Source organism: Lonchura striata, chromosome 4 (genome assembly GCF_050655825.1).
Source record: "Lonchura striata isolate lonStrDom1 chromosome 4, ASM5065582v1, whole genome shotgun sequence".
Taxonomy (NCBI): domain Eukaryota; kingdom Metazoa; phylum Chordata; class Aves; order Passeriformes; family Estrildidae; genus Lonchura; species Lonchura striata.
This window is the reverse complement of record NC_140706.1, coordinates 69,798,517-69,815,563: the sequence shown is the minus strand read 5'-3', so window position 1 is coordinate 69,815,563 and position 17,047 is coordinate 69,798,517. Positions and strand designations below refer to the sequence as shown.

General features: G+C 40.2%; 1 protein-coding gene across 14 annotated transcripts in view; it reads left to right on the top strand.

Moving 5' to 3' along the window:
• Positions 1-17,047, top strand: part of ANK2 (ankyrin 2) — a 275,878-nt gene that overhangs the window by 207,631 nt on the left and 51,200 nt on the right. For 11 of the 14 annotated variants that reach the window (XM_085579383.1, XM_085579389.1, XM_085579388.1 and 8 more), the window contains 5 exons: positions 2,264-2,362; positions 4,508-4,606; positions 9,468-9,540; positions 10,924-11,004; positions 15,073-15,217. In XM_085579383.1, coding sequence (XP_085435509.1) covers positions 2,264-2,362; positions 4,508-4,606; positions 9,468-9,540; positions 10,924-11,004; positions 15,073-15,217 — 497 coding nt within the window. The remainder of the gene's footprint in view (positions 1-2,263; positions 2,363-4,507; positions 4,607-9,467; positions 9,541-10,923; positions 11,005-15,072; positions 15,218-17,047) is intronic. The other 3 variants (XM_085579384.1, XM_085579390.1, XM_085579393.1) reach the window with 1 other exon arrangement.

Sequence of the window (17,047 nt, the reverse complement as noted above, 5' to 3'; positions counted from 1 at the left end):
CACATGGTTTACATGACTGTAATACCACTGTGCTGCCAAACTAGCAAGTAACAATTCAGACACTTTCAGGGTGATGCCAGGCTCTCTCCAATATGCTGGGAGAAGAGTGGGAAGATTTACTGCTGTTCAATGTGTGGGTGGGATGACTCTGGGAGAGGAAGCAGCTGTGGTAAGCGAATGTGGTTTGCTCAAAGAGAGTTTGGCGTTTTCTGAGGGGAATCTGACTATGCTGAAACCTGACCAGATACACTGAAAAGGGTCAGACTGCCTATAGCCAAAGTCTAAACAAAGCCCACTGACTTCAACAGTTTCTCCAGGGACAGGCTGGTGGGAACACCAGCTGAATGGGGGATGCATTTTGCAGCAAAAGCTGTGTATCTGCTGAGAATGCAAAGAGAGGTTCAGTGGTGTGCTGCATCCCAGAAATCATCACAACACCACGATGAGAAAAAGAAGGCTAACTCAGGAAGTGTAGGGCTCCAGCTTGGTTAAAGTTGACTTCAGGTAATTGCTGGCTCCCTGGATTAAAGCTGGATGTCTTGGGACCAACAGGAAGCAGCCCACTGATTGTGTTTTTAAAATGTCATCAAAATCACTGGCTTGAATTCTGCTGGTCCGTCTGGTCAGCACCCTTGTCCCCGGCTGGAACCTATGGGATGATTCATTTCTCAAAGTAGCATTACTTTGTTACTGTTGTCACAGCTCAATGTGGGAACAAACAGCCAAGTAAACAAATAAAAGATTCTGGCCCATGCCTCATGGGATCACCCAAAATCAATGGGTAAAACCAAGGGATTCCAAAAAGACAGGCAATACTACTAGAAAAACAGCTGATGAGAGTTAATAAAGCAGACACTAGTGGGATCCAAACTATAAATGCCAAGACATTCAGCTGAGGTATTTGGAGGCTAACTCAAGGGACAGACAACACTGTGTCTTTAGGATTAGGTCTCTGTTTTTGTTTAAAGGGTCACTGGGACAGATTATGATTCCATTCACCCAGGTATTTTACTTAGCATAGTTTCATTGTAGTCAGCAAGTTTGTATCAGGAAGCAGTTCTCCATGATCTCACACCTAGGGACTACTAAAAATACTGGCAATCTGTCAACTGGTGTTGTGGACTTGGTTTAAAGAATTAATCCTGGATTCAGGCTAGGCATGTAAAAGAATGAATAACCCCTGTTGCAGTTTGGGCTTTCTCTAGAGAAAGCCTGCACGATGTTTTGTGCAGGGGACACATGAATTGTATTTTTGAAGGACTGAACTATTCAAGTAAAGGTGGTGAATCTACTTTCCACTAGAACCTACAGTAAGCAGCAGTTCTTAGCAGCCCATGCACTCATTCTAAGAACTGTAACTGTTCTGAACTATCCATCTAAATAGCAGTGCAAAACATTACTGGCATCTATGTGTTTGCAGCAGAGATAACTCTCAGAGCACGTTTCAGAGCCTGCCCCAGGCTTTATGTAAGTGTATGGTGAGATCAACCCAAGGTTTTCTTCCAGTTTATTCTCTGCCTGCTTTCAAAGCCAGTTGTGAATAATTTTGTGAATCAATTGCCTGACTGGACTTACACAATACCATCTCAGATCAGCCAGCTTAAGCACACTTTGGTAATGTTTCTGTGTTGTGTGACATGAGAACAAACCACTGGAGTGGATTAGTATCTTGAACTAAGCATGTTTATTAAGGTAGACACTGTGTGCAAATTTCTAGGCTTGGTCCAGCCTTTTGGAGGCAAAGTGAAACTAAACTTGGTTGACATTTGTAATAGGTATATGTTGTTAGCCTTTTAAAATGCAAACAGGCTTTAATCACTGCTGTTAAAAATTATGTGGTTTTTTTAATAGACTCAGATATTTTAAAGGTAAATCTTGGTCCTCCTGTTGAAAACTAGGATGTGAGAGGAAGAGGAATGTTCTGTGCCTCAACTACAATTCTGTGCCCTAAACGCACCCCTTTAACTTTGTTGCTCCTCATTGTTCCTTCCTCTGGTTTAGAAAATATGGGAGAAATGGCTTTTCATAGATTTATTGTCAGAGAAATTATTTTTGAATAAGAATATTACCTTTCTTTATATTTTCATCAATCTGGGGAAGGACAGTTATTATTACTTAAGGTTTATTATTTTTGGGTCAATTGGTGTCATAAGTTATATTCAAAATGTCTCAAAAGGAGCACAAGGAAGCAATGGGAAATGTCTGATCTAATGATTGCTTCTTGTTCTTTGTTTCCTTTTGCTGTCACCACCGTGGATAACAGAATGGGTACACCCCTCTTCACCAGGCTGCTCAGCAAGGCCACACTCACATCATCAACGTTCTGCTGCAGCATGGGGCCAAGCCCAATGCCATCACCACGGTAAGTCTGACATGCCACTAGCAATTTGTCTCCCTGGACAGTTCTTTTCTCTCCTTCCTTAGGGCTCAAGAGCAAGCTGTTATTTTGGTGAAAGTATTCCTCATACAGCTGGTTGTCATATGTGGAAATGTAATTTCCTCTGCTCTTCCTTATCCTCTTAAGGTAGTTCACATCCGACCTAACTTTGCAGTAAGCCAAACGTGAGGTGGAGAAGCAGATTCCGGAGCTGCAGGATCAGGCCACAGCTCTCTGTTCCAGACTCTTTCAATTTCCCTCAGCCTCAACACTCCTCCCTGGAAATTAATATCTCCAGAAGGAGTTTCCCTTAAAAATCAAGGGCAGTTCAGATCCTGGTGGTGTGGTTTTTTTTGTGTTGTTGTTGCTTTTGTTTTGTTTTTAATTTAGACCCAGATTTCTGTCCCTCTATCCACTGAATTGGTTTAATGTTCTTAATGAGTTCTTCTCAGTGAATTCAGTGAAGTTAATACCTCCTCAAAGACAGTCAATAGCTCCTGGCACTGTTCATTCTCTGCAGTCAGCCAGCCAGGAATGCGGCTGTCCTATTTCACGTTGATGTTGTTATTAGTCACCTCTAATTGGGTAATCATTAGAACACTGCCAGAGTGTCCAAAACTCCTGTCATTCCCTAGAGTGGATCAGTTTTCCATATGCCTTTATTGTGCATACTTAAATCAGGACTGGCACCATGTTTGGTCCTGGAATAATCACATGGAATAATCTTGTTATCCAAAATATCCAAAATACCAGTTTGTGTACTGGATCATCAACTGAGAGGCCACTATAGTCAGCTTCTGGGGTTGTAGGTACTGTTGTGGGTGTTTTACTGGGGTCTCTTGACTTGATTTCAGTCCTCACACTGGGGCTGTCATGCCCAGGTCTAACCCAAGTCCAAGCAGGCTTAGGGATGTGTCTTTGCTGCACATTTGGCTGCTCCCTCAGGTACTCAACCTGTCCTTTCCACAGAGGGCAACCTCTGGCTTGAGATAAGAGAGAATTTCAACCTGAGACATCTGGCAGGGAGATACGGGAGTGGTGGATGAGCAGCTAATGTGCAAGTGAAGTAACAGTCAAATTATTTGTGCTGTGAAGATGCTAATCTGTTCATTTTGTGTGCTAATCTACAAACCATGTTGCCTCAGGGTGGCCGAGCTAGACTAATACAGAAGAGTTTAAATCATAGATAACTAAAGTTGTTGGTAAAGAAGAGAGAGTCCTCAGGCTGATAAACCCTGCACATAGTGCTGTGGGGTCACAAGAGAAATTATTCCTGTGCAAAGAGTGGTACAGTGACAGTCCATGATTCCTCAGGAGAACAGCATGTTGTCCCTTGGTTCACTGCAAAATAGCATGGAGCAATTCTGTGTAGAACCCTTTACAGAGAACCATGGGACACATTCCTTCCTCCCCTCCCCAAGCTCAGTGACGTGGAGACTGTGGACTGCCAGTGTTCCAGGAGATGAAATGGGGATAAATAGGCCTAAACTCATGTTAAATAATTTTAGTATCCCTTTGATGAATGATGTGTTCTCTACATGTTATGAACATTCAAACTGCAAATAAATGTGCTTAAATGGAACTGTATTCCTCACCCCAAGCCTTTTGTGGCTTCTATTTGTTAAATCATTAGCTTTTGTGAACTAATGGAAGTACATTTTTGTTGTGTGAAGGAATAGGAGTATATGTGGACAACACAGCTGTAATTTTGTCTTACTCAGGTAAGAAATTGTACCTGGTAAAGGTATAACAGTTTCAACTGGGAGTGAAACTGTAAAAAGTTAAAATACTTTTTACTTTCTAGAAGAGTATTTCTGCAAAATAAACCCCAAACTTCTGCAGGCAAGCCAGGCTGCATAGTGAAATGTGAGCCCTGAAGGGTTAAACCATACAGCGCTGTAGTATTTGGAATCGCTGGCAGATGTGTGTTGTGTTACCATGGCAACTGGGGCTATCGTCTTAAAGAAGTTACAGAGTCAGATGTAACGGTAAAAAAGCCGTGATTTTCCTAGGCTGTGCCTTGTTTTGGATGGAAATGCTGGCTCATGCAGTGTGGAGAGTGATCTCATTGGTTCACATCACAGTCCTCCCTCTCTCTCAGCGCGCTCTCCCCCTCTCTCTTCCCTTCAGAATGGTAACACAGCCTTAGCCATCGCCAGGCGCCTGGGATACATCTCTGTGGTCGATACGCTGAAGGTTGTAACAGAGGAGATCACCACCACCACAACTGTGAGTTGCACATGCATTCAGATATGGCTCTTCTTTACTCAGAGTGTTGTCTTTCTTCCCTCAGGCTCTCCGTGCATCTCTTTCCTTTCTTGTTTGGGGAGTTTTAGCTCCCTCCTCTTCCCTTCCCCTTTCTGTTGCATTTTTGCTGCAGTGCTTTGAGTGTATCTTATAAGCATGTGGAAGTGTGTGCAAGGCAACAGGCTCCCCTGAGCTAGGGAGCAAAATCTGTGTGCACACCAATGGAAAATAGCAATTCAGAGTAAAACTTGTTTCTGGACCTGGGTCAAACTTTCCTGAAGTTTGTGCATTGTTTAGATCCCGCCGTTACTCTGTTTGTCTTTTTCACCTCTCCTTTCCCATCTGGCCTTACATCTCCACACTTTTGACACCTCCTGAGGCTCAATCCTTGCAGCATCTCTACATTTGGATTGCACCAGCCATGGCCTGGAGCCAAGCCAAATGATGCTCACTGGATGGCTGTGGATCACATCCATCATCTCCTTACTCAAGTCACTTCCAGTTCAAACAGATCCTGTTTTTCCAAAATGCATGGGAATCTTTCCTTATGATCTCAGTCCTCTCAGTGCTTCACACTCTTGGAGTCTGTATTTTGACATCAGGGCTCATGAATGGTGTGTGCTGAACATCAGCAGGGTGGTACTGGAACTTTAAGTCAGGAAAAGCTGATCTATGTGGACACCTTGAGAGGAGGTTTTCCCTTCTTGCACTTTTACCTCATATCTACAAATGTCATAGTAGGTAGGAAGGGAGAACATTAGAAAAAGTGCATAATTTAAGAAATTATCTTTAATTTAAATGTTGGTTACTGCATTTATCTTGAAATGCTGCTGTAAGGTCATGCTTTTTCAGTTTGATTTTTTTTTTAATGCAAGATTAGCAAGCTAGAAACCCCATCAGCTCTCGATGACATTTAGGAGCTCAGACGTGTAAAAATCTGTAGATGCCACTGCTTAGTTGTGGAGAGGGTTAGAAAAAGAGAAGTCCAAAATTACTTGTAAAGAAATGGGGAAATAATTCTGATTTTGTTGCATGCTGACAGGTAATCTCACTTGATATGAACCAAGGAAGATGCACTAAAGATAACATGGCGTAAGGTTACAAATAGAATGAGTCATAATTTATTAATGACCTGCAAAGATCAGGCTGAGTCAGGTTTGGAGGAGGAATTCCAATGTAATTCCAGTAGTCTCTTAATAAAGGCTGTGTGTCTCTGTTGATATTACTCCATGTTATTGTTTAATCATACAGCATGTCACACATGTATGTGTGTAAACACGTATGTATCTAATCAGAAGTTTAGGAGAATAAAACCTTGGGCAAATATTTTTGAGACACTTTAGTTCTTATATTTTTAAGCTTCAGAGAACACCTTTGTCACATATTTCATGCTGTGTCCTGGCACAGGTTTTTAATTTATTATTTGATAAAAGCAGTAACTTCCTTTCTCATTTCCACTGTGTTTCATTGTGCAGCCTTGGACCTTGTCTCTTCGATCTTTGAAATAATAGGAATTGCACTACAGAGAGACACATGTGAGCTATTTACTTTAGATAAATATTTCTTTAAGCATTGAGGATTAATGGTATTTTCTACCAGATACCTGATGCCTGGGGTTTAGGACTGAATCAAGTACTGAAACTTAGTTGCAGGGTTGACCTTTAGTGCTTGCACAAAAGAGAAATCTGAAATCTTGATCTGTGTCTGCATACTTTGAAAGTCAGGTGAGCCCTCGATAAACTCAGATTCCCCAGCTATGAATGCATCTAACCCTTGTACCTTAGGGGGATGTATGGAATGGTGATGTTTGGCCGGGGCGGGGGGATGTTGATTGAACATAATTTGGAAGAAGTCCTGCAAAGGAGGGCTTAGTAGCAGGTGCTCCCTGCAGTCAGGTTCTCCAGATGGTGAGGCTGGTGTTGCCAGACCTGAGCACAGCGCTGAGCCTGAGAGAAGGTGCTGTCACCATAGCTACCTCATTCTCTGAGGCTGGGCTGAGCCCTGCACGAGGGTGTTGCACAGCCTGATGCGTGATTGATATGCAAGTCACTGCCACTTGAGATGAGGAAAAAATCTTCAGTGCCAAAGCCTTTCTTTGCTCTAACTTGGAACAAATCTTCCCTTACTTGCATTAGTGCTGTTATTAGTGGAGCCACATGAATATTTAGCAACAGGGAGAATAAAGTGCACTTTTTTAACTGAAAGATTAGAGGGCAATAGGAAATGAGAATAAACTGGATTTTCAGAGGTTTGCTATGCAATTAAGTTTGAGGTCATTTATGCAAACAAGCATATCCTTCCTGTGGAGGGATGAATATATGAGGAGCTTTCAGGTTGTTTGCAGTATGCTGCTGTGAATAAGTCATTGCTGAAAGCATATATGTGTTTACATACCTGAATTACATATTAGAATTATTCTATGCCGCACAATGAAAATCTGGCCTTACAATGAAAGGCTCAAATACAGAAGCCTTAAGTAAACTCCATCATGGAATCATCACTAAGCATAGAGAGTTTGAGAAATACATACTGAGCCATTTTCCATGTGGGCCATTTGTGGGACTAAATACAGATTTTACATTTTGAGAGTATTTTATATGCCTATCAATTAAAAAAAAATTAATATCACACTAGAAGTTGGTTTAAAAACATTCATTCCCAACAAAAGTTGTTGGAATTATAATTAATGTAGAATTAATGCTGAGTTCGGTGTTCCAAAAATGGCATTGAAGACTTTTTGTTTTGTAATGTGCATGTGCACACACACTCCTTTGAATCTCTTTTCCAAGCTTTGTTTCAATTGTTAAATTATGAAGCAGTTTTTTCTTAGTGATGGAAAGGCCAGGAAGTCAATAAGGTATCCTTGCTTCCCTGTAAATAGATACTGTCTGCAAGCCTTAGAGACCAGATTTTTATATGGAGGGCTGTAAAAACCTAAGTAATGAGTAGATGGATGTAGTGGTCCATAAACCTTGGTTGCCTGGGAGATAGAAAAATGGGCAGTGATCCTCTCTACCTGCAGCTTATGCTTTTACTTAGCTGATTGTTCAACTTACTTGTTAACTGTGGTGTTGAAGAGACAAAGTCAGTGTCACCTGAAAGATAGCACGTCCCCATCTGTCATGGCTGGCCTTGTCACCCCACTGCTGCCTGACATTTCTATCCCAGGAAAGACATGGGAATATGGGGAAGAAAAGTCAGTCCTGGTGGTGGGGCCATTCAGTGAATATAAACTAATTTGCAACCCTGAACATGTGTTCTGCTGCAAGAGAAATAATGAGTTATTTATACTCATGGGGAAGAGTGAATTTAGGAGCCTAATTAGGATTGCCAGTTGAGGCAAAGGGCATTGTTCTTTCCCTGTACCTCAGGAGGGTAAACTGGAACTGCTGTCAGAGTTAAATAGATTTCAGAAATGTAAAGCAGACTTTTAAAACAAATTTCCAAAGTAATTACACAGTTGGTAACTTAGTTATTTATTAAAGTGCAGTATTTTACAATAAGCAAGAAAGCTGGCTTTGTCAGTTTGTTAAAAACAGAGAAGTACGTAACAGGACCAGGAAATAACTAGTAAGTTTTGTGCAACAAAAGTTGCTATTGACTTCACTGCTTGATATCAGCAGGCATTTTCCCAAAAGAATATTGCATAAGGGACTTAGGGTTTGGCTGATTTAATTATTCCTCCCATGAAACGCTTTGGCTCCTTTGCATGTGATGTTAATGTATCTGCAGCAGGGAGTGAGCACTGCCTCAGAGGGGGTTTCCTGGGGAGACACGTGTCCTCCCAGTGCTGCTCTCCATGCCAGAGGGGCACCTGTGCTCCCACACTTCCTTAAGGGCCGTGTGCCTCTGCCCTCCATAGCTCCCCAGCTCGCTGCAAGGAGGAGGGAAATTGGTGGTGACCAAGGCATTTCTGATCACTGCTCATTTTGAAGCCCTTGGCATTTTGTCCCCTGTATCCTAGCACACCGAAGACTTCCCTGCAGACAACTTTTTCACATCTTGCACTTCTCTACAGTTTCGCTTGTTATGTTCTTCATCTCCTTCTTCAATGTGAAGCTGGATGCTAAAAAGATGTCCCCATTCTTGATTCAGCACCCCTGGGGATCTTCTGTTTGTTCCTGGAAGTAATTATAAAAATAAAATTATATTTTAAAAACCTCAACAAACTTCCATGTTTTCCTGCTTTTATGTCTAACCAGAATCCTCCCACTATTCCTCAGTCCATACTTGCCTTGATTCACAATATATTGAGCATCTAGGTGCACAAGATGTTTCATAATCTTCAAACAATTTTTTTTTTCCTCTGATGTGTATGTGCTCAGGGAGAATATATATGATTTATGAAAAGGATATAATTAATATGCACTGTAGTCACCTTTTTCTGGAGAAGGAGGAGAAGTGTTTCAAGTGATCTGTAGAAATCCTTCACATCTTTTTTTAGTCCAGGAATTTCACATCATTCATAACTTCATTTCCAAATGTTTTACAATTTAATAATTTCCATATGCCCCATACAACTTTCTCAAGCTCTTCTGTAGACATTACCTAATTCCTTTTAAAATCATCTTGGAAACATTGAGCTGAATTGTTCTACATGCACCATTTATAAATAAATTTTATTTCTTTGACCAGCTCATTATCTTATGTTTTTGTACTTTTGTGCCAGAAGAAATGTTACCTTATGCAGAACTGAAAATAGGAGCTTCTGGAATAAAGATGAAAAAGCAAGTTAGGAGAAGGGAAAACATGTTATGAAATGCCTCAACATGTCCCACTGCTATCTGTTGAAAATGCCTTGCTGTAAACTTTGCTCCTCTGACTGATGATTCTGTCTTTGCAGACTGTAACAGAGAAGCACAAGCTAAATGTCCCTGAGACAATGACTGAGGTCCTGGATGTGTCAGATGAAGAAGGTGAGTGACTTTGGTAAATTCCTCTTCCATATCACCTATGTCACCTGATATATAGGCTCAAGAAGCTGCTTGAGTAGCCTGACGTCTTCATTTTGCTGTGCTTGTAATGAAGTTATTTTTTAAATGATGTAATCATTATGGCATTTTTATAAAGATGCCAAAATTTGAAATAAAGCAATATCCTGGAACCCTATATCTTTTCCAGAAAAAGCTTATCTGAAACAGATTAGCAAATGAGACCATTTCCCAACTCCAGGCTTTACATTTCCACTGTAGGACTGTCCCAAAGTTGGCTTTGACCCTCCCATAAAGAATAATCTGAGCAGCAAATTTTTTGGATCTGTGCCACTTGTTTGAGATACAAATATTCCAGGAGTTCTGCCTCATTGGAAACATTTGTGTAAGAAGATGCATAAGGTGGAGGGTGAGGAGAGCATTCCCTGGAGGGAGCTTTTGGCACAGGGGGGTTCAAGGATACAGGTGGTGTGATACAAAGTAACAACATGCTGATTAAAATTCTACATTTGGGTTTCAGTGGCCTTTGCACATACAGATAGGAGATGTGTCCCACCACTTAGCTACGTCCCAAGGATATTTCTCCTACCTTCTGGGAGAAGTGATAAAGTATCACACTTTTATACAGCTCAGAACTGCAGAAATGGCCTAAACCCACCCTTTTCTAAGAGCTGGCAGGTGACTTCTTAGAAATTTTAGTTACAGCAGTATTAATAAATATAAACACAGTTGGAAGGATTTTCTATGTTCCTTTTTATACTTGGCAGTGTCAATATTACAGTATCCTATGTGTGCCATTTTATGGTAGTGGTTATTATTCCACACAAATAATTTGCACAGCGAGTAGTTTCCAGAAAGTCCTGGGAATTTGAAAACTCAGCTTACAGGGTTGCTGTTTTTCTTCTACAAAGAAAACAGATGCACTTATGGTTCTAAATGGTGCACAAAGTTAATGGCATTCATTAATTATAAGTGCTTGTATTGCTTTTAGAAATGGGATTTATGCTGATAAATGAGTTACATGCTTGAGAAAATATGATGCTTAGGTTCCAGATGCAACTTTTTGTTTTAAAATGCAAAAGCAAACAAGTGTGATTCAAAATCAATTATTTTCTGCTGCATCATGACCAGTGAAATTATTTTGCCACTTTGTCTCTGATTAAGAAGCATTCAACTGCTTGTATAATTATTATGTTTAATCACCTTTAAATAGCTTATTGCCTTATGTTCACCTTGTTTAGTTTCCTCCCAGTCTTTTGATCTACCACTGAATCATTTTTAAATCCACAAAGCCTAGTATGTCCTCCTGCTTCTACAGGATTAATCCAGGGTGTTCCTTTTTCTCAAACCAATTTGTGTGTTGTACAGCCTTTAAACACTCTGATGAGGAACCCTTCAGTGATGGGGAAGCATATAATGGCACGGGTGCTCTTAGCAGGAGTTCATGGAGTAAGACCTACAGACTTTCTCTTTTTGTTTAACTCAGACTGGTTTATTTTTGGTGAAGAAACAACATATGTTTGCATAATTTGGGTACCTAACATTGCTCCTCTCTGTTACTTTTGAAGTGTGGTTGAGTGTGTGTTTTCTGAAAGGTGGGAGGAAGAAGGGAAGCCAGAAAATCTCAGATTTATTACCTATATCTTGAGTGTGTTGGCAGAACTTGAAGGGGCTGTCCTGCATGACTAATGCTCTCCTGTGTTTTGAATTAACATTTACTGCAAGAATTCCTAACGTGGATGGTGCTTGCCACAATAACTTAAAATAGCTGGGGACAGGGTTCTGCAACCTGGGGAAGGCTGCAGAACTTGTTTAATAGAGAGGATGAACCATTTAGGGGTGGTGTGGCTTTATAAGAGATAGCAGTAAGGCTTCTGTGATGCTGTGTTCTTTGAAGTGACACGATATGTTCTGAAATAAATCAGTGTGCTGCTGCAAACCTGCCAGCTGAATTCATATAGTTATCAAGTTGAACACAAGAGTACTCAAACAAGGTATTTCAGGTCCCACTGTGTAGCATGTTCATCACTGATGAAAAGTATTTTGCATTTTGCTTGGACGATCGTTCTATTGCATAATTGTATGCTGTCATGTTGTTAATATAGTATTAGTATTCCTAAAGCAAAGTTAACATACAGTCTGAGTAATATAAAATAAAACACAATTATTGATCAGATAGCTCACCTTGATGTGGAAGGTCCTTCTCTGGGTAGCCTGTTTTAAAATACTTTGAATGGACTGAGATTCCCACTTATTCTTCTTCAATTTTCTTGTGACATTTTTTGTGTTTATCCACTGAATTGTTATTCAGAATTTTTTACTTTTTATGTTACCTGCAAAACCAAATCTTCCTTTTGAACAGAATCACATTATATTTTTTATTTAAAATGGCCTTTAATCCCTGTTCATAGGGATTGCACTACAGACACCCATAGGCAAAGCTGTTAAGTGATGTGGTTTATGCAACACATACCCCTACCAGCAGAAATACTCAGTGTGGACAAAGTTGCACTAAAAACCCTGTACATTTTAATCATTATATCAGCCTTGGCTGTATTGCTGCGCAGTTCAGTTGCTTCAAACCTGTCACCAAAACAAGAAACATTTTGCACCTGAGAAATCCTTAAACCAATAAAGGGAAATTACTGCAAAGGATCTTGTGAAATGTATTTTAATGATGTCTACAGAATTAGTGAAGTTATGCACAAGCAAGTATTCTGTGTTAGGGCTGTGTCTGTGTAAACACACAGGAAAATATAGAAAAGGCAGGAGCCTGGTTTCTTTCTTATTTCCCCATATATTAATATGCACGTCTATATCCATTCCATGCCGAAGTAAAGCCTTGGTGGCTTAGGGATGTAGGGGTAATTTGTTATTTTATTGTTTCTTACCTAGATCTAACATAGCAACTTCCTAAATACCACAGTAACCACCTGTCAAGTACTGGAATTCTTTTTGCAATGAGTTTATATGCAAGAAAACAAAATCAAGATGTCTCTCCCTCCCCAGAGGTCCTTGAGAATAGAAGTGCACTTCTTGAGATTTGCTTCACCTTCTGCCATTCTGTGAGCGCTGCCCTGAGCTCCCAATAGCTGATACGATGATAAATTTTAAGTCATGTATCAATATCTGAAACCACAGGTGAAACCCCACTTTCCTGGCTGGCTAGAAAGAAACAAAGTTAAAGCATTAGCCAAGCTGTAATCCTGGGAAGCTTCTAGTATGGTATGCTAAACAGGGGGTTGATTTAGGGAATTGAAAGTGTCCAAAGTGTCAGACAAACTCTGCAGTTATGGAATATACACTGTATGAAATCTGTTATTGCCATAGTTGTCCTTTCTCCATCTGCAGTGCTTCTGTGATGAGATTTAGACTTATCTGCATGCTGCAGAGAAAACAATAATTTTGGCAAACTTATATAACTGTATCTGTCTTTAAAAACATCTATTAAAAGCAATTTCTGGCAGTCTGACACAGCCCCCTTTTCTTTTATTATTTTATTTTAAAATTTTATCTATATTTTGTGAGAAAAATTCCAGAGCAATTCTCATGCAGCAGTTGTACTTTGCAATTTTTCAAATTCATAGATGGCCACTGCAAACCATGGAGCATACAAACTAACAATGTCAAGGGTTACATTTGTTACAAAGTGGTTAGTAATTGGTGGAAATGTTCCTGATTTGATGGGGAATGAGATGGCAGATGGATAGTGATTGGCATGACAGAAAAGGGCAGTTCCTGTATTACCACAATGCAACCATCTGGTGAGATCTGCTGTGTCAGGAAGCCCTTGGTCAGCTGAATTTTGGTCAGTCATTTAGAGTTAAATTCCTATATTTTCTCTCCAAGGGAAGATGGGAATGCACAGGCAGTGGTGGGGAGTTCCTTCAGTCCTCCCCTGCTATTCTGAGCTATCTGTGCATGGTGTGGTTACAGATCTGCTAGATCTGTTTGCAGATGTCCCATCACATCAAACACCGCGACTTAGCCCTGCTATTGGCATCTCTCAGATGAGAGGCCAAAGCTCAAATCAGAGCAGACTTCAGATTTGTTTGTTTGTTTTTTTTTAAAGGTTGTGGGTGTGATGAAAGTGGTAAAGATTTTTGCCTTTGTTTCTATTATAAGTGGAATGTCTGGCATGATTATCATTATCTAGCTTATTTGAAATATAACTTGAAATTCCTTTTACTGTTTGATTAACAGCATTGCCATAATATCTTCCAAGTTTTCACTAAGCCCTGTGCTTTTTAAAGTGACATTCCCAGGAAACAGGAGGCATCATCTGTCAGAAGACAGGAAACATGGAGTGATTAAATGCATTTTATTGTTTTCTGTGAAACCGTGCCCAGTTTCTCCTTCTTAATGTGGGCAGATGGAATTTTCAAGAGTTTTTTTTTGTTATACTGAAGAGATTAAAGACTCTTTTTTACATATAATTTGTGTATGCATAAAAATCTTAACCATCCCTAAAGTTTACTTAGTTTTAGATGACAAATAAAAAATTATTTATTTCTTAGCTGAAATGTCATCTAGAAAAAATAGCTTTATTTGCTTTGTGAAAACAAGTATCAAGATGAGCTTCAGTTTGCCCACACAGCCTAGCAAATGAGAAGGCTTAAAGCTCTTGGTGGCCTGAGGTCTTGTTGTGTGGCTCTGTGGGTCACACCAAGCCTCTGGCAGGCTCACACTGCAGTGATTTACCAGCGGGAAAATGACTGAAATACTCGGGCAGAAACTGGGGAGAGGAAGCGTCTTGCAAATGGGAATGAAAAGAAACATCTACGTGTTGCTTGGCAATGGAATCTGTTTTGTTAGTCTGCTGGGGAAAAGCAAACTGTGACTTCATATAGACAGAATTTCCTGGGGAAAAGAATACTGGAGCTAAAAAAGATCAAATTTCATTATTCAGAGAATATGGATAAAGGTTACTGTGTCAGATAACAAATGATCATTTAGGCTGGGATTCATTACAAATTATGATCATTCCCATCTATGCAAGTGAGCTTATTTCCAGTTTCTGTATGCTGCCATGTTCTAGAAACATGAATTTTGTTGCTGATCACAGAAAGATCTTGGAATGTGGATGACAGAGACTTGTATCATCATACAATACAGTTTGGATAGTAGAGATGTAGATTACAGTCAAGTAAGTAGTATATTTAACCATAAACTGTCAGGCTGGGATGCAGTATAACTGTGTCCAGAAAGCTGAAATGGATTAAAGAACAGAAAGACCACGCTTGAGAGCATAGCAAAGAAATGTGCTCCTTGCCAGTGTGTGCAAGAGCAAAAAATGTATGAAATCTAATTGCTTAATCACCTTGATTTTTAATTTTATTTTTCAAAATATCTTGTTTGATGTGCCAGTTTGATTAAATGCATTATTTGCTGTGGTTTGCAGTGTTTCCTGAGTGGAAAATGCCTTCCTGTTCATTGTGCCATCCAGCTGTTAGATCCTGAGGTGCCAGTGGAATCAAACTCACATGTGTGCTTATCCCCTGTGTGATTGATTTGCAGGTGATGACACCATGACAGGAGATGGAGGGGAGTACCTCAGGCCAGAAGACCTCCGGGAGCTGGGAGATGACTCTTTGCCAAGCAGCCAGTTCTTAGATGGCATGAACTACCTGAGGTACAGCTTGGAAGGAGGACGCTCAGACAGGTACTTGCCTGGATACACAGCTTTTCTCATGACACGTGTGTCCTCGCTGTGCTGTAAGTGTGAAATCCCTTTGTGGGTCTCTGCTTGGGGTGCGCTGCTCAGCGTTTGTTTGCTCGGTGTGGCAGCATGGCACTCACCACTTTGCAGGAGGAAGGTGTGGTCACCTCATCTCCTGTTGCCATGAGTCAGGGGATGGGTGGAGAGGGGCTTTGGGCATCAGGTGAGCTGACTTATTGGAGTGGTTTGCTGGCTCAAGATATCAGGAGAGGAGCAATGGACTTGGTCATTCTGCACTGGACTGGCAGTGAGTGTTTTATCTGCAAGCACCTCACTCTTTCTGGTTCCTCATGGTTGAATTAGCAGGAAAGAGAATACTTGTCCTTCTACTGACACAACTGTAACAATAATAATAAAACAGAAACAGTAGTTTGTTCAGTCCAGACAGCGTACTGATTTGCTTATATCTAAAAAGTTCACCTTAAGCGTAGATCTCTTTGTGGAATAATAATGCATGCAGCTTTGATTTAATTTTTTTAAGTGTCATTATATTCTACCAAAAATACGGAGCTCCCTTCCCAAAAGGAAAGACTTCTTTAGTGAGCATAAGTGTAGGCTCAGACTGGCAGATTAAGCCCCCACAGTTCTAGTTCAGAATAGCCACCCAAGCACTCCTGGATGTAATCAGCACTGTCTTCAAACTCACTGCCTTTAGAACTGGGGTACACTAAAGGGAATAAAAGAAAAAAAGTTGAAATCTTGGCAAGAGAATTTTGAAGCTACTTTGTTTTCCAGTCTTGGTCGTTATCCTGGCAGCATTTCTGAAGTTCAGTGGAATCGGTAGGATCCGTTCTGTTTACTTGAGTAGGCTGGGAATTGCTTCTGGAACAAAAGATGTCAGGAAACAGTTTGGTTTGCCTCACAGCATGTGTAAATCCCATCATTCAGGTCTTGCAAGCCTGGAGTCTCTTGGTTTTTAGACAGTGAGTCCACTGAAAACAAAGTGACCGTGTGGCTTTTTAACTCTCAGAGGAAGTTTATGAACTACCTCAGAATGCCTAAAATTAAAACCTTTTGTTCTCTCAATGGTAGCAAAGTTTGGGCATTTTTAAGTTTTAAAATGTTGTATAGAAATTATTGTACAGGCAAGTGTTAAGCCGGTTTAAGTTAAGCTCCCATTTAGAATATTTTAGTTTTTAGGTCTTGTCAGTGGATTTTAGTAGATTCTCACTGAAACATCACTGATATGGTTTCATTTGTATTGTATGAAAATTATTTCAAATCCTGTATCAAGTAAAATTATACTGAAATGCAGCAAAATTCTAAAGGGAGAAATAATGAAAGAAACTAACTCCATGGTCTCATTTTCTGTCACCTTCAGGTTATTGATTTTAAGAATTTTCACAGAGACTACTTCAGTTGTTTCGCATTTCCTCTTAATGTGATTTTCATTGCATTATAATGACTTTGATTTCTCAGGAAATTCAGTAAAGCATGATATTATTAGCAGTCTAGACTCATATAATCTTAGGCATTAAACAATTTGATTTAAAAACATGTATTTTTCATTTGTAACCATCTTCCCTATTTATTTTATTTCTCTCTCCCCTTCATTTTTCTTTTCCATATGCTTTCATTAGCATCATGCCCAGGTAGGTATTACATAGCATGAACGCCTGTTGTCTCTATCTCCTCCTATGGCACCTGTCTCTGTTCATCCACTTTGGAGGCCTGCTGTATGTAGGAAGTTGAGTTGGAGAACCAAAGGAATGATGCTGCTGTTGAGAAACATCTTTGAGGTCCATTTTTACAGTGTTCAGTGACCACAGGGTT